At 44.5% G+C, this 15,584-nt stretch overlaps 1 protein-coding gene across 3 annotated transcripts in view; it reads right to left on the bottom strand.

Annotated features, from left to right (window-relative positions):
- Positions 1 to 7,287: 7,287 nt before the first annotated feature.
- The window catches only part of RADX (RPA1 related single stranded DNA binding protein, X-linked), a 40,847-nt gene continuing 32,550 nt past the window's right edge, over positions 7,288 to 15,584 (bottom strand). For 2 of the 3 annotated variants that reach the window (XM_075941111.2, XM_075941112.2), the window contains exons 14-15: positions 14,480 to 14,662; positions 9,957 to 12,362 (exon numbers count right to left, since the gene is read on the bottom strand). In XM_075941111.2, the coding sequence (XP_075797226.2) occupies positions 12,217 to 12,362; positions 14,480 to 14,662 (329 nt within the window). In that variant the 3' untranslated portion in view covers positions 9,957 to 12,216. Of the gene's footprint in view, positions 7,467 to 9,956; positions 12,363 to 14,479; positions 14,663 to 15,584 lie in introns of those variants that run through there. The other variant, XM_075941113.2, reaches the window with a different exon arrangement.

Genomic DNA, 15,584 nt, shown 5'->3' with positions numbered 1-15,584 from the left:
GCCCCCCCTTCCACTAGTCAGGCTCTGCCCCAGGCATCCCTGATTCAGCCGCTGATGGTCAGTTTCAGCAGTGGCTGAATCGGGACGCCTGCAGCAGAGCAGCTGGAGTGCTGCTGGGTTAGTCCGGTAGCGCTGACCCTTGGCGCGGCGAGACCAACCCGGCAGCACCCCAGCTGCTCTGCCCCAGGTGTCCCCAAGTCAGCCGCTGCTGATACTGATCAGCGGCTGACTCCAGGAAGCCCGAGGCAGAGTTGCTCTGCCCCGGGCTTCCTGGAGTCAGCTGCTGGTCAGTTTCAGCAGCAGCTGAATCGGGGACAGCTGGGGTGCTGCCGGGTTGGTCCCGCAGCCCCCAGGGGCAGCGCTACGGGACCTACCCGAGCAGCTGGAGTGCTGCCCTGCCCTAGGCGTCCCCAATTCAGCGGCTGGTCAGTTTTAGCAGCGGCTGAATCTGGGAAGCTGGGGCCAGAGCAGCTCCAATGGTCCGGCTGCCCAGAGCACTTCCAGGTTCCTGATGGTGCCAGACCATCAGGAGTGCCGGACCGTCAGATGCTGGACCATCGGAGTTTTACTGTAGTAGACTGACCATAGAGCAATGGGACTGGGAAACCTGCATCATGTGACACTGCCTGCCCCATGCAGCATTGCAAACCCTTCCCAAGCAACGTGCGGCCAGTAGCATTGTGGGATAGCTACCACAATGCATTCCAAGAACTGCTAATGTGTATGCACTCCAAGGTCAGAAGGAGCACAGTGTGGACACACAATAGCAGTTTCCCTGCAGCACACTGTGAGCAAGGCTGTAATTGCCAGCACTGTACATCGGCCAGAGCAAACATACCCTTAGACTCTGGCATCTAAAACAGGGACTTTGGCACCTATCTCCTTTCAAGCCTTGAGCCCCAGGTATCTAAATATGGATTTAGGAACCTAAAAGGAACCATTTTGAAAATTATTACAGATAACATTCAATGGATTATGCTTAAAAGACAGAGATCCTACTTACACTGCCTTTAAACAAGGATTTAGTCCCTGTATAACTGAATGTCAGTATAATTTTATACAGACCATGCACAACATTTGCCAGGAGGAGTTCAAGACTATACTACTACTAACACTTCCTGCTTTACAAATAGTAAATCTGGTAATCAGATTGGGGACAGCAAAAGTGCTCTCTCATTGTTTGTGTTGCTAAGCTTTTCCTTATCAACGGCAGTGAGTGTATTGGCTTCACTTTACATCTATGTAGGCTACCCTGTCACTGGCATTAATGTGCACTGACAAATGAAACTGACTAGGAGCAGGAGGCAGATGACAATGGATCAGAAAGATGAACCCCTTCCCATTCCCCACCAATTTAAAAGTGTTATATTTCAAATATTTCAAGTGCGTTGTAAGAGGCAGGATTTTACTGGTACCTGTTTCAGTGCTACTAAGGAGTCACATATAAGACCATACATACACAACTTCACTTTCTCTACCGCAGGAGACTCTTCTATCATAAATTCTACTAACTTAATGGAAAAGTCAATGGGACATAAGGAGGAGGAGGAACTGAAAAACAACAAGGAAGGCTTAATAAACAAATGAAATGAGTAATTATAATAAACAGCTCTTCTCAGAGGCCAGTCACAATGTTCAGTAACAGTAAAGGGATCACAAAAGCTGATTTTTGTAAAAATTGTGGTTTTGTTTGATATTGGTATCAGGCTGATAATTCTGGAGAATGATGTTCTTTACTTATCTATGAACACAAACTTATCACAGGGTCAGTGTAAGCCTCCTCATAGTCCTGCCACTAAGATTTAATGCTGTCCTAAACAGATCACTGGAGAGATAAGAGCAGATTGGCCTTATGCAATCTTTTAGGTGTCATCAACTGCTGGCTATTTCAATAAAGTTTTTTTCCCCCCTTTCATATACATCTACTCACTTGGAACTAGGAGATCAGCACGCATTTCTTGCAGGTCAACAAACAGCAACAGACTCGGGGCACTGAAAACAAGGGACACTTTTTGGTTTTGATTTTTGTTTTCGAAGGAGGAATTCTTTAATTGCATTTAGAAATACATGCATCTACACACACAGCAAGGGAAAAGAACCAGATGTAAAGTGTGTAGAAAGAAAAGCATCTCCTAAGCTGATGTTATTGTACTTAACTCTTGCTGTTTTAAATATTAAATATGAAAATTACATTGATTTACAAGTCTTTATCACCATCACTGAATATAACTTCTTGTTATGTTTCATTGAAAAGCAATACTCAAAGAAATCAGAATTTATCTTCTGGAAAAGAAAACTCAGTGGAGCCCCAGGGCTGTGTGGATCGAATACTGAATATTATTCAAAGAATTCTCCTGCTTTCTAGTTTTCTTAATATATTTATCTTTTTAAGCTACCAGAAATATTTGAATGAAAATAGGAGCTGTTTTCTGCGCCATCTTACTTCATTCAGCATCTTATTTCTTGCTCAAAATGCTGTTTGTGACGTCCCAACTAGTTACTGTATCTGAATGAGGTCTGTCTCCTGGAAATACTCCATACTCAGACCTCCCCAAGCACTTAAATGGGAATGCCATTCAAAGAGTGCTTCAGAGATTCAAGCTGGCAAATCTAGTTCTTGATTTCACTTCAGGTGAATTAGCTTATTGGCCACTTGGGGTCTCTATTGTTCCATGAGAAACTGAGCACAGTTTAAAAAATACTTTAAAAAATAAATAAATAGATAAAAAAAAATAGACAGACAACAAGTGAACATTCTCCAAGAAACAAACAAACCAAACAACAAAAAACCTGAACCTTTAAATCAATACTAGGGATGTAAAATCCTGTTTAATCAATTAATCAGTTAATATATTTATCTGAAATATATTTATCTATGTTTAATTGGTTAACCATTTTAACAATTTTAACAAGGGCATGTGGGGAGGCTGCTCCAGCCCGGCTTGGCTAGAATTGTCTCCCTTCCACTGTGGCTTGGCTGGAGTGCCTTTGCCTGCAGCATGCTCCAGCCCCTGCTGGTAAACTGTAACTCATAAGCATCACCCGATAAGCATGATGGTAACCAGCAGAGGTGAAATAAGTGTTTGCGCAGCTCTGGCAAGAGCTGGCTTATCTGCAGCAAAAGCCAGCAGGGAGCTATTTAAAGAGCTGGTAGGGACCCGGGTTACAATAGGACAGTACCAGTAAGAAATTTAAGTTACTTTCACTGCTGCTTACCGATCTACCATTCACATCTAGACAGATTTTCTAGACTGTTTAGACCAATCATTTTCCCCTTACAAAAGAAAATCTTCAGTTAACTGGCCATATTTTCACATATTGTAATGGAAAATTTTTAAATTCCAACTGTAAACACTATCCATCACAATATTAGAAGAGTAAGTGAATTCTATATTGTGTTATATATTATGTAATTTGCTTCCAACATCACATACAATTCCTCTTTGATCGTATGATACAATACGTTGTTTAGAATGTTCGCTCCTCAGAGACCTGTCTGTGTTTGTGAAGCACCATGCACAATATTGGTGTTGAATAGATGATACATAAAAATAAATGAAACTATGGACAGGTCTGGACCAAACCCAGATTTGAACACTCATACAATACTTTGCAGACATTCTTGACCACTTCAGACCTGAACTTTGTAGCTCTACTCTCCCCCTCTTGTGATCCAAAGCAACACTGTGGGTCTGAACTCCAACTTTGGGAAGTCAGACTCTGGTCCCATTTCTGTATGAAGTATTCTGCAATTTCAGTATGTTAGTAAAATCAAAAAGGTGTGATCTTAACTGAAAGCCCAGAAGAGTGCAAAGCAAGGAATGCAGTGTTAAAACATGCTTTTTTTTACAGAGGCAATTTAATTATGCTTAATGATTACAAGTTTATAGACTATGCTAAACTGTGTTTGAGGCAGCAAGATCTGGAGCAGGGGTAGGCAATAAAAAGGCAGCAGCCACCAAGGCCAGTCCCGATATATTTACCTGCACCTCCACAGGTATTGGCCATCACAGCTCTCACTGGCTGCAGATCGCTGTTCCCAGCCAATGGGGCAGAAGCAAGTAGCATCCTTGTCCACGCTGCTTCCCGCCACTCACACAGGCCAGGAATAGCAAACCACAGCCAACGAGAACTGCTATCACTGATACCTGCGGAGGTATACATAGCATTGGGGGCCCAGCAGGGATTAACCCTGCTAGATTGGATCTGGCCCGCAGGCCGGTATTTACCCACTCCTGATCTAGAGGAATGAATGCAGGGATGAGAATCAAGCAATTGTCTTCATAGCTGTTGAGGAAGAACAGAGTCACAGGAGTTGAAGCTGAAGGGACCATTATGACCATCTAGTTTAACTGCCTATATAATAGACCAAAAAATGGTTCAGAAACTGAGCACTGGCTATAGTTTAGAAGGATTTTTTTTTTTTGGTAAATGACTACCTATCTAGAAATGCACATACTTAAACTTGGTAATCTTGTGATCATTTTTTCCTTCATCACATCTAAATGTAGAGCAAGCTCTGCTGAGCAGAGACCACACTTTTCTGTATGTTGTAGTGTCTAGTGTACATTTGGGCGCTCTAAAAACAACAAATAATACTAATAGAAGAGATTCCATAGTTTGGCCAAGTTGCACTCAGCACTGTTCAATACTCTTCAAAATAGTATTTCTTCATAAATGCTGAAGTGAACAACTCAAGTCATGCTGAATATCTTTCTTAATATCTAGCATCTTTCTTATATCTATACATATTTTCCCAGCATTGCTCAAGTCCTTAACCCAATTCATTTTTGGGTTTTTTTGGAATATAAACTGAAAATATACATGCTTCATTTAAATCATTGCTCTGGGACGGGGAGGAGCGGTTCAATGAGCGGCCCAGGGGAGAGAGGACAACCCCAAACCTCTCTCACCTAGCAGGTTGGGGCAAGTGAGAAGCATTTCTCCATGGCTACTGTAGCTCCAATGGGCACAGCTTGGGGCAGAGTGCATATCCTCTGCCTGGGGAAAGTCCAGGTTTTTCTGCCCCCTGTACTTCCCAGCCAGAGTGACGAATGCAGCCAACGGTGCACTTTCCCCTCACTCCCTGACAAAGAGGAACACCCAGCAATGCTTCTGTACAAACTGGAAGGAAGCTTCAGGGCCTTCTCTAGAGGGTGCCTGACAGGTAGAAAGCTCCGGGTTGGGACAGTCCTGGATGAAGGAGGGGTGCACCCCCACCCAACCTGATGATTCTCTCTTTTCTGTATGGTTTTAGGAGAAGCACTCTCATTCCAGGCACATGCTATTTTCCTGGTACACCCAAACCCTGACCTTGTGGAATGAGGAGTACAGCTAGTTCAGAGTAGGAAGCCTAATCCGAACTAGCTACTCCGTGCCGCGTGTAGCCGCGCGGCACGGGGTTCGAACTAGCCGGGATTTAAAAATGGCGGCGCCCGGCTTATGCAAATGAAGCCCGGGAAATTCAAATCCCGGGCTTCATTTGCAAGTGCGGTATGCCTACATTACCCCGCTAGTTCGAACTAGCCGGGTAGTGTAGACATACCCAGACAGACCAACTTTCTCAAACATATAGTAGACATCTTTGACTAAGAACAAAAGCTTTTGAGAAGGGACCCATTTTTCTTTAGAAGATAGAAAGTTTGCTCTACTAGAGACAATTTTGAGGTGTGCGTATTTTTTTAAAGCCAGATTCAATATCTACTAAGGGCTTGTCTACACTTAAGTGCCACTGCAAGGCTTAAGGTGTCACTTCCACCTCCCCAAGAGATGGCAGCTATGCTGAAAGGAGAAGCCTTCCCTTGACGTAGCATTGTTTACACTGGGGATTAGGCCAGTAAAATTGTTGTTCAGAAGTGTGGATTTTCCCCAAGTCTGAAAGACAATTACAGTAATTCCTCATTTAACACGTGCCCGCTTAACATGTTTTCGCGATAGCACGATTTTTTTTTTAGTGAACATTTTTTGAATTACACGACTGTCCCCGGAATAACTCCATTTCCCCAGCCGGCCCATTGCCGGCGGCTGCACGGGGCTTCCCCCGCCTCCCTGCAAAGCGGTGGAGTGTTTGCCGCTCGCTGCGCCGTACCCCACTGACTCCCCTCTCCTCCGCCCCCACTTGCAGGCTGGCGGCTGGGTTTCCCCAGCCAGCCTGTTGCCGGTGGCTGCGCAGGGCTCCCCCCACCTCCGTGCAAAGTAGCGGAGGGTTCACTGTGCTGTTCCCTGGTGACCCCCCCTCGCCAGACACAGTGTGGGTCCCGGCAGACCAGTCACAGGGCATACTCTCAACCCAATCCCCCTCCCCTCCCCTCTCCTCCCCTTTCCCAGAGCCAAACACCTCCCCTCCTGCTGTAACCCAGTCCCCTTTCTCCCCTAACCTTATGTCCTGGTCCCAACAGACACCACCGCTTGAAATGCAACCCCCAACTTTTCCATTATTTTCAATGGGAAAATTGACCCCACATAACACGTTTTCATTTAACACGATCCTCCACAGGCCAAGCGGGTTGATCCTGTCTGTGGAGACCCTGCCACTCCCCGCTCCCAAGCCAATTAGGGTCTGGGAGCGGGGGGGAGGAGGGGAGAAACAGGAGGAGCACGTGAAGTTTCATCTGCCCCGCAAGGATTGCATGGCGCTTAGAAGCACCACCCGCTCCCGGCAGGGCGGGAGGAGACTTCGCTTGCTCCCCCACCCGCAGACCAATTATGTATCCTGGCCCCACCCCTTCTGTTTGAGGCCCCGCCCCACTTCAAAAATTTCAGAAGTGGCCCCTGGTAAAAAATTATTGCCCATCCTTGCCTTAGGAACATTCTAACAGAAGTAGTACATTCTTCACATTAATTAGATTATCAAAACATCCCATTTATAAAGGTGCATGACAACAAAATGTAGACACAAGCAGGACCAAAAGTAAATTTCTCTGAAATCATTGGAAGGCTCCCAATTAATTCAGGTAACTTTGGATCAGATTGTCAACCCTCAGAAAACATACAAACTGTAGCAAGCAACCAACCCAAGAACAAAAGATAAAAACATGTCTTCAGTGGAAAGGGTATATTCAACTGGACAGAAATTAGCAGGTTTCCAGAGCTTATTACTGTAGTACTCACCAGAGTATGCCATAGGGACTACCACACTGTCACTTTCTTGATCATTGTAGATCACAACAGCTTCAGCACCCTTTTTGGCTGCCAGTTTAATCTTTTCTGAAAATCTGCAATTGCCTCTTTCAATCAACGCAATCCATGGTGCTTCTGTGACAGTGAACTCCGTGTTGGAATCACAGGCTTGAATGTTAGGTGATTTAGGAATGACCACGACCCCCCGCGCTTTAGCCAAAGGAGAGTTTAAACCATACACTCCGCAATTACACTGCTCGGACACAGTGCTGTTGGTAGAAGTGTTCAAATAGAAGAGAGTCACGTAGGCTGGAACAATCGCTGCAGCTGAAATGGTCTCTGCAGCTCTGAATAAAAGAGCAACAATCAGGAAGTAGGAATAGCTGGACTTATTCTCCTTCATTGCTTATTAATTTAAGCACAAAAGATGTTTATAGTTAAAGATGTCTATAGTTATTGTCAATGAATGATGACCACTGTTAGTCCACTGCTTACCTACGGAGTTTGAAATTTCAGGTTCAGGTAGGTAAGTGATCCCACCCACAGAAATACAAGTCCTCAGTGACTCAGCTCTATTACAGATAGCTTATACAAGGAAAAAAATCCACACACTTGGTTACTGTTACCATGAGTGCTTGTAAATGAAAACTTTGGCCCCATATAATAGCCACTCCTTAAGGCCCATCAGCTTGAGGTTGTTTTTTTTTTTCCCCATTTTTCTACAGACTTCTGTCTGTACCCTAGTTGCACTTTAGAGGTGGCTGTATCAACCCCTGAACAATAGCCAAAGGAGAGTTTAATCGGTACGAGCCACATTCACATCTAGGATAGGCTTCTATTTAGTCCTGAATGTTTCTCCCAAGAGGTCAGAAAATGTTCTTCCCTTCAAGCATACACCAGAATGACCTTGCTTCAGAACAATCTGAGACTCTCATTAAAAACAAGACTCTCATTTTAACTCTGATTAAAAATAAGAGAGGATCCGTATAATCTTATACAGTGGAAGATTTAAGTGGGATTGAATTAATCCAAGATGCACCTAAAGCCATGGCAACACTAGTGAGCTTATGTAGCCATTCTATACAGTCAAGACAGCATGCTCCTTTTAATATAATTAAACAATCTCCACTGCGTGGTGGCAGCTGTCTCCTGCCGACATAGCACTATCCACACCAGTTCCTCAGTGAAACTTACGTTGCTAAGTGGGGTGTTTTTTCCACACCCTTGAGCAACATATGTTATACCGACAAAAATGATTGCATAGTCAAAGCTTTAATCTTGCATTCCTGCGTTTCTCACTCAGCCTCATCTATATTAAAAAGCTGATACTGGTGTAATTGGATCACTTTAAAAAAAAAAAAGAGGAAAAAAGTCAATTTAGTTGCAGCAGTGCAGACTAGGGATGTTAGCATGTAGACAATTAGTGTGTAGGGATGTTAGCATGTAGCCTGGGCTTGCTGGTTAATCATATTGACTACATGCAACACCTCCCCCCATTGCTTCCTCTGTATCAGGAAGTGGGGGAGGAGACAGGCAGCTAGTGCCCAGGAGGAGCTGGCTGCACATGCTGGCTCCCGCAGAACTGCTTGCCACCCCTTGCTCCTCCCCCCCACTGCCTCCTTCAGGAGACAGCAGCATGTGGGGGGATCCCACCTTCCCCCACACTGCACTGCTGCCTCTGTGGAAGGTGGGGGCAGGTGGCTCCTCAGAAGCCAGCATGCATGGACAGCTGGCTTAAAACTCAGCTCCCTGTGTGTGTCAGCTTCCACCTGCCCTCCACACGCTATTGCCTCTGTGGGAGGCAGCAAGGGAATGGCAGGCAACTGAGCAGAGCCAGCATGAGTGGAGAGCCAGCTTTTAAGTCAGCTCCCCACACATGCACAATTTGCGGAGCTGCCTGCCTGCCTCCCCCTCTGTCTCCCATAGAGGCAGCAGCATGGGAGGTGTGAAGGGGAGGCAGGGACCAGTACATGCAGGAAACAACTTTCAAGACAGCTCCCCGCATGTTGTGGCTCCTGGGGTGCCTCCTGCCCCCTTATCAGAGGTGGCAGAGAGGGGGCCGGCAGGAGCTGGTGCTCACGGGGAGCTGTCTTAAAAGCCAGCTCCATTCTAACACTGGCTCCTGCCTGCCCCACCACGTGTAAATGTGTAACCACTAGAATTTTCAGTGGTTACACATTTACACAAATAAACGATTAACATCCCTAATGCAGACAATCAATTTAAAAAAAAACCAAAACACTTAATCCTCATTTAAACATCAATTTTTCTTTCACTTTTGCCATACCTTTTAATTTTCTTTGCTGATTTTCATCATCACGTCATATCATGTCACATTATATACTCTACTTCCCAATACAGTGTGCTCCAGCATTTGCCCCTTAGTACTATGCTAGTCAAAGTTCCCATTTTCCAGATCCAATCTTAGAGCATTTGCCAGCCAATTCTGACCTCAGATAAATCTATTCAACTCCCTGCAAAGTCAATAGGGGATCAAGAGGTACTGCCTGTATAATGGAGGTCATTGCCACAGACTCGCACAAAACATATGAATTATTACACTCAGGTACTCATATATTCTTTCCTATGCTTTCCAATGGATTTTTCTCCATCATGGGAAAAAATCATGTAGAAATAGCTTTAAAAAAATCTCTTCAAAGAGTGCTCTATTGAGAAACGAAGGCAATGAAACCAGAAACCAGCTAAAGCCACTGGAACTCATTGCAAAAAACGTTTAGGGTTACAGACCCAAAATAGCTGCAAAACTTGATGCCGTGCATAGTTTGAGACAAACTTGACCTAAAATTCTGCTGCAAAAACCTTGGATTATGCAGCTCTCCGATAGAAATTCAGATTTATTTAAACTTCAGATATATTTTAAAAACAGACTTTTTTATTCAATTATACATAAATATGAAATAAATACAAAAGCCTTTCTATTATGTGTTATTTCTTTTCCTTAAGATGCCCTCATTTTCAATATTCCACAGTTTGTAATCTAAATTTCAGTCACACAGGTAGATTTGTATAGTTTACACTTGTTGAAGCTATTATTTCAGGCTCTCTACATATTCAGACAGAAAACGCATTAGTTCATACTCAATTGTCCTTTCTATGATTTTCTATGAAATGACAAAGGATAGAAACATTTATAAAAAGAAATTAAGAGCTAAAATTCCAGAGTAATTTTTGACAGGGTGTGAAATCTAGGGTTAGGGAATACATAAGCCTCTGGTAACACCCCACCTCTACAGTGGCTGCATTCCAGAGGTAGATGAGTAATCCCTCCAGAATGAAAATATTTTACAATGCCCTGTTCTTGAGAATGAAAGGCATGACAACAAGTTATGATTTTTATCAACAGGACTGTAGTTTCTTAGCATTTTTAATTTTACTGTTAGCTTTACTTCGTGAAACAAAAGAGCAAATGAACTCATTGCAAAGAATGGAATTTACCCACTTTTGCCAGTATATATGTATATTTGTGGTATCTTTTGATACATTTCAAATAACATAGATATAAAATAAAATGGGATATAATTTAACTACCACACAATTAAAAACAACTTCAAAATTGTGTTAAAACAAAGCATCAAGGGGTAAGTACAATGTTAAGTGCTTACTGCTATGCAGTTAGCCAACGGAGCTGGAGCCAGAGTTGGGTTTTACTACATACAATAGGATCACTGACAAACAAAATAAAAGGAAGAGGGATGAGATGGGAACTAGTAATAAAATATGATAACGCTGTACAAGTGTCTGTAGCATTTCTATTACAAAAACATAATCACCTTAAAATTTGACTCTGAAATGCTATTTCCTTAAAATTAAGGTTCTACCTGAGGTATATCTACTTTAAAATATCTGCTGGCATAGTCAGCATGGTTCAGTTTGGAATAGCAAGTACAGGTGCCAGACTCTTATTAGATGCTAGAGCCTATACCATATCATACATATAAATACAAAATACAGAGCAGAAAGATATAAAAGGGCAAATGTTTTACCATATGAACTTTCACTAACCAAGACATTTACACTAATATCCTTTCACTTATAAAATGTTAAAAATTGTAAGACACACCAGGACTTTCCTGGATACCTATGCACAAGCACAGAATGACATTCGAAGTGAACAGACAACATTCAAACTTTGTCCCGGTATTCAATAACATGTCTAGAAAATGTAACAGAAAAAAATGCACAAGTACCTTCTTTTTTAATTAATTCAATGGTATGAATCAGAACTGAAAACTCTTAAAACTGAAGGCTTCTATTCACAGAACAGGTATGCCACTTGCTGGGTAAGCTCTTTCTTATCAACTACCATGGGTTTCTCAAATTGCTCAAAGGGACCCTTCCATAAAGTAGAAGATAGTTCTCAATATACTGGGTCTTTTGGCTCTGTTGAAACTACAAACAAGGGAATAACTGTGATGGCAAGTTTCTGGGATGCAGGTATGTTTTTTCTAGGAAAAGGACTGGGATCACCATTTCATTTCACATGACCATCCTGATGAGCAATGGAAGATGGCAATGATTTCAGGTTTCTACCAGCTATGGACAGAAAAGGCCAAATTCTTCCCATGCATATATGCAGGCAACTAATGGGACAGAATTTGGCTGTACATTCCATCTTCCATCTTAGACTCTTTGCTTAATGATGGATCATGTACAAAAAAAATGTTCCCCTGGAAAGCTGTCAGCATTACACTAAAGCAGAGGTGGGCAACCTTTTTTGGGTTGGTGCTGCTGACCTACAGAAAAATTAGTTGGGGGCTGCACACAAGCGAGAAGCAAAAAAATAGTGCAGAGAGGCCGGATCCAGGCAAGCCTGCCTTGCACTGAAGTAATAGAGATATAAAAATTATTAGCATTCAGCCTCATTTATAAATACTCTATTCCACTGCCTTCAGATATGAAGGCAATGAACCTTCCTTCTCAACTGTATTGACTACCATTACAATTGTTCTGTCAGAACATATACACTGGAAATGCTCTGTTTTAGAAAGTGGTAGTCTGAAGAGGGCTTATTGTAAGTTACAAAAAAGTTTTATTCCCCCCCCCCCAACAATACATGGATAACATTAATAAAACAAATTACACAAGGTTCACTGCATCAGTCTCCATTATCTTATAAATTTTGTTCAGAAAGACTTCAACTTTATCTTCACCTAAATGGCAGATGTCCAGGATGCAGATGACATGTTGTCTATCTAGATCAACTGCTGCTTTTATGGTTTCATCTAGAAGCCAAACACAGACATGTGTGTGTATAGAAAAACAAATATTTAACTTGCATTTTGTGTTACATGCATTTTGTAAATTAACCTACAATACCTAGGACAATTACATGCTAGTCCATATCAAAATGATAAAGAACAAATTACTTTCATAAACTTTACTACAGATTTGCAGACACTTCATTATTTTAGAGAGATTGAACCAAAGTTGAAATTATATAAACAAATCAGAACTGTCGTCATAAATCCTTAGATGTAGCAAGTATTCAAGCAATTTGGTATGGGGCAAGCAAAAAGATGGACTTTATTAAAATCAAGTGTTTATTTCTGATTATTTCTAGCACTTTACATGGAACTTCAATTTAAAAGACAATAGTATACAAAAAAAAAATCAGCATTTACTTGTTGTGAGTTGCACTGGCTGAATGCTAATGCTACCTCCTTGAAATGCCATCAGTGAAACAGGAATGAATAACTGAAAGCTGTGATACTTCATTTACAGACCATATTCCGGGCCAAATATTAAAAAATCCAGGCCTCTCTGCTGGTACAATGTTAAGGAAATAACTGCTGGCACAATACTGATCATCCAGAAATGATTCAATCTGTGTGTAGCAGATACTTAGATATCTAACTTTCTAGAGTCCTTATTTGCACCCATAAGTTAGAAGGTGTAAAAATGTCTGCCCAGTGAAGACTGGCCTGAAAGACAGGCTTCATTTTCACATTATTTAGTAAAGGTATTAAATTAAAAACACATTTATCCTATGAGAAGGGATGTCTGATGCCTTATTTACAAGTAGGGACCAGGGCCAGCTCTAGGCACCAGCAAATCAAGCACGTGCGTGGGGCGGCACATTTCCAGGTAAGCGGCTGCCCCTGGCAATGCCTGGCCCCGCCCTGCCCCGCAGATTTTAAAGGGCTGTGGGAGCTCAGCTCTGGCTGTGTGTCCCCGGGAGCTGGCTGCGGAGTGCAGCGTGGCCGGGCTCTGCCCAGCCCCACCGGCTCCAGTCCTGCTGCGGCCCCAGCCTCCTTTGCTGGTGAGAGACTGCTTCCTGCCGGCCGCTTGGCTTGCTGCACCCGCCCCGCTGCGCCCGCCCCGTGCCCCTCAGGCTCCGCGCTGCCCTCTGCTCTCCAGTCCCCTTGCGCTCCTTGTTCCCTGTGACTCTCTGGATCTGCGCTGCCCTTGCACCCTGGTCCCCACACCCCTCTGGCTCTGAGCAGCCCCTGCACCTCGGTCTCCGTGCCCACTCTACACCCCGCAGCCCCTTTTCCCTGTGCCCCTCTGGGTCTGTGCCCCCCGTTCCCCGCACTGCCCCTGGACCGTGATCCCTCTGCCCCTCCCATTCCCCGTGTCCCATTCCCCTTGTGTCCCCTGCACCCCGGTCCCCAGCCCCTCTGGCTCCACACCCCCTCTACAACCCGCAGCTCCTTTTCCCTGCGCCCCTCTGGGTCTGTGCCCTCCATTCCCTGCACTGCCCCTGGACCGTGATCCCTCTGCCCCTCCTGTTCCCCGCATCCCCTGCACCCTGGTCCCCCCCACTCCCTGTGTCTCTCTGGCTCTGTGCCTCCTGTTCCCGTGCCACCCCTGTACCCCCCCCCCACGGTTCCCCATGCCCCTCTGGCTGTGCGCATCCCAGTCCCCATGCCCCTCCCATTCCCCACGGTGAACCCTGCTCCCCCTGTTCCCTATGCCCCTCTAGCTCTGTGCTGTCCCTGCTCCCCTCGGGAGTGAGGGATGCTTGTCCATAGGGAGGAGCTGGACAGGGCAGGGAAAAGGCTGTTGTGACCCAGCAGCAAGTGAAAGGGGATGGGGAGTTTACTTGAAGTGCCTTTGCCTTTATGGAAAAAAAAAGAATTAAAATTATACTTGCTATTTATAGGGCTAAAATGCTGGGACAAAAACGAAAACAAAAACAAACAAACAAACCATTGCAAAGTGCAAACGTGTAAAAGCCAAGAAAAAAAGAGGGGCGGGGATGGCCAACAATTTTTTTGCTGGGGGCGGCAAAAAACCTGGAGCTGGCCCTGGTAGGGACCTACATACAATCTTAATGCTTACATTCAAGGATAAAAGAAGAAAATAATAAATGAGTAATACCAATAATAGCAATTCTTACTTGAAAGTGGAAATGTATCAAAAAGCTTTTCATTGCTAGTGGATTCCTGCTGACACACAGAGATGCAATTCATACAGGATAATAACGTATCATTCTGAATATCCTCTATTTGAAATAAACGGGCATCTTCAGGACAAAATATAGGTAGAAATGCAACATCAACAGCCAAATCATGGTTTATCCCTGTTAAGAGAGATAATTACCTTAACAAAATACTTCAGCTTCAGTTTGCAATAGTTTAACTGTACATCATTTACTTCTCTTCAATAAGTCTTTTATCAATTACAGTAAAGTCTCGGTTATCCGACTTTCACTATCCAACCTACCGTTTTATCCGACGGCGACGCCTGTCACGTGACAGCACGGGTCTCCAGGGACACTTCACACCACAATGGCACGCAGTGCAGGCTTGGCAACCCTACCTCCCCACCCCACGCCTGGGGCAGCTCACACCCGCACTGCGGACTCACTCGGCGCTCAGGTATGCTGGGCCCATGTTCCACTTGGGGCCGAATCCTGGCTGAGGCAGGAAGGGAAGGGGAGGGGGGGTTGTGGCGAGGGGAGGCAGGAGCACCGGGGCCTTCGGCACGTCTTGGCCAAGGCAGGAAGGGAGGGGGGGGGGCATGGCGTGGGGAGGGGCCGCTACCGGGCTGAGAGGCAGGAGCGTTGGGGCCTTGGGTATGTCCAGGCGGCCCGGAGTCCGGGCCGAGGAGAGAAGGGAAGGGGGCGGGCGTGGCGAGAGGAGGAGTGGCCGCCACTGGGCTGAGGAGAGGCAGGAGCGCCAGGGCCTTGGGCATGTCTAGGTGGCCTGGGGGAGGAGGGAGAAAGAGGAACGTGTCTTCCTCTGTGTCCCCTTGGTGTCACTACAGAACAGAGCATTAAGGTTGCATGGATGCCTTAATGATTGTACATATGCTGCCCATAACATATTTGGATTTCCTAGGTTTATAATGTTCAGTCTCACTCCATAACCTATTATTGCACTTTTAAGTTATCAATACATACGCAAACTGAACTCCACCTTAACATTTTTTGCCTGAGAATCTGGCCCCTAATTTACTAGCACCTAGCCTTGACAAAGAGCAAAGACAGCTGGAACTAATCC

The sequence above is a fragment of the Pelodiscus sinensis genome, chromosome 13 (assembly GCF_052426305.1).
Source record: "Pelodiscus sinensis isolate ZL-2025 chromosome 13, ASM5242630v1, whole genome shotgun sequence".
Classification (NCBI taxonomy): Eukaryota; Metazoa; Chordata; order Testudines; family Trionychidae; genus Pelodiscus; species Pelodiscus sinensis.
Note: the sequence above shows the minus strand (reverse complement) of the source record. Positions and strands in the feature narration are given on the sequence as shown.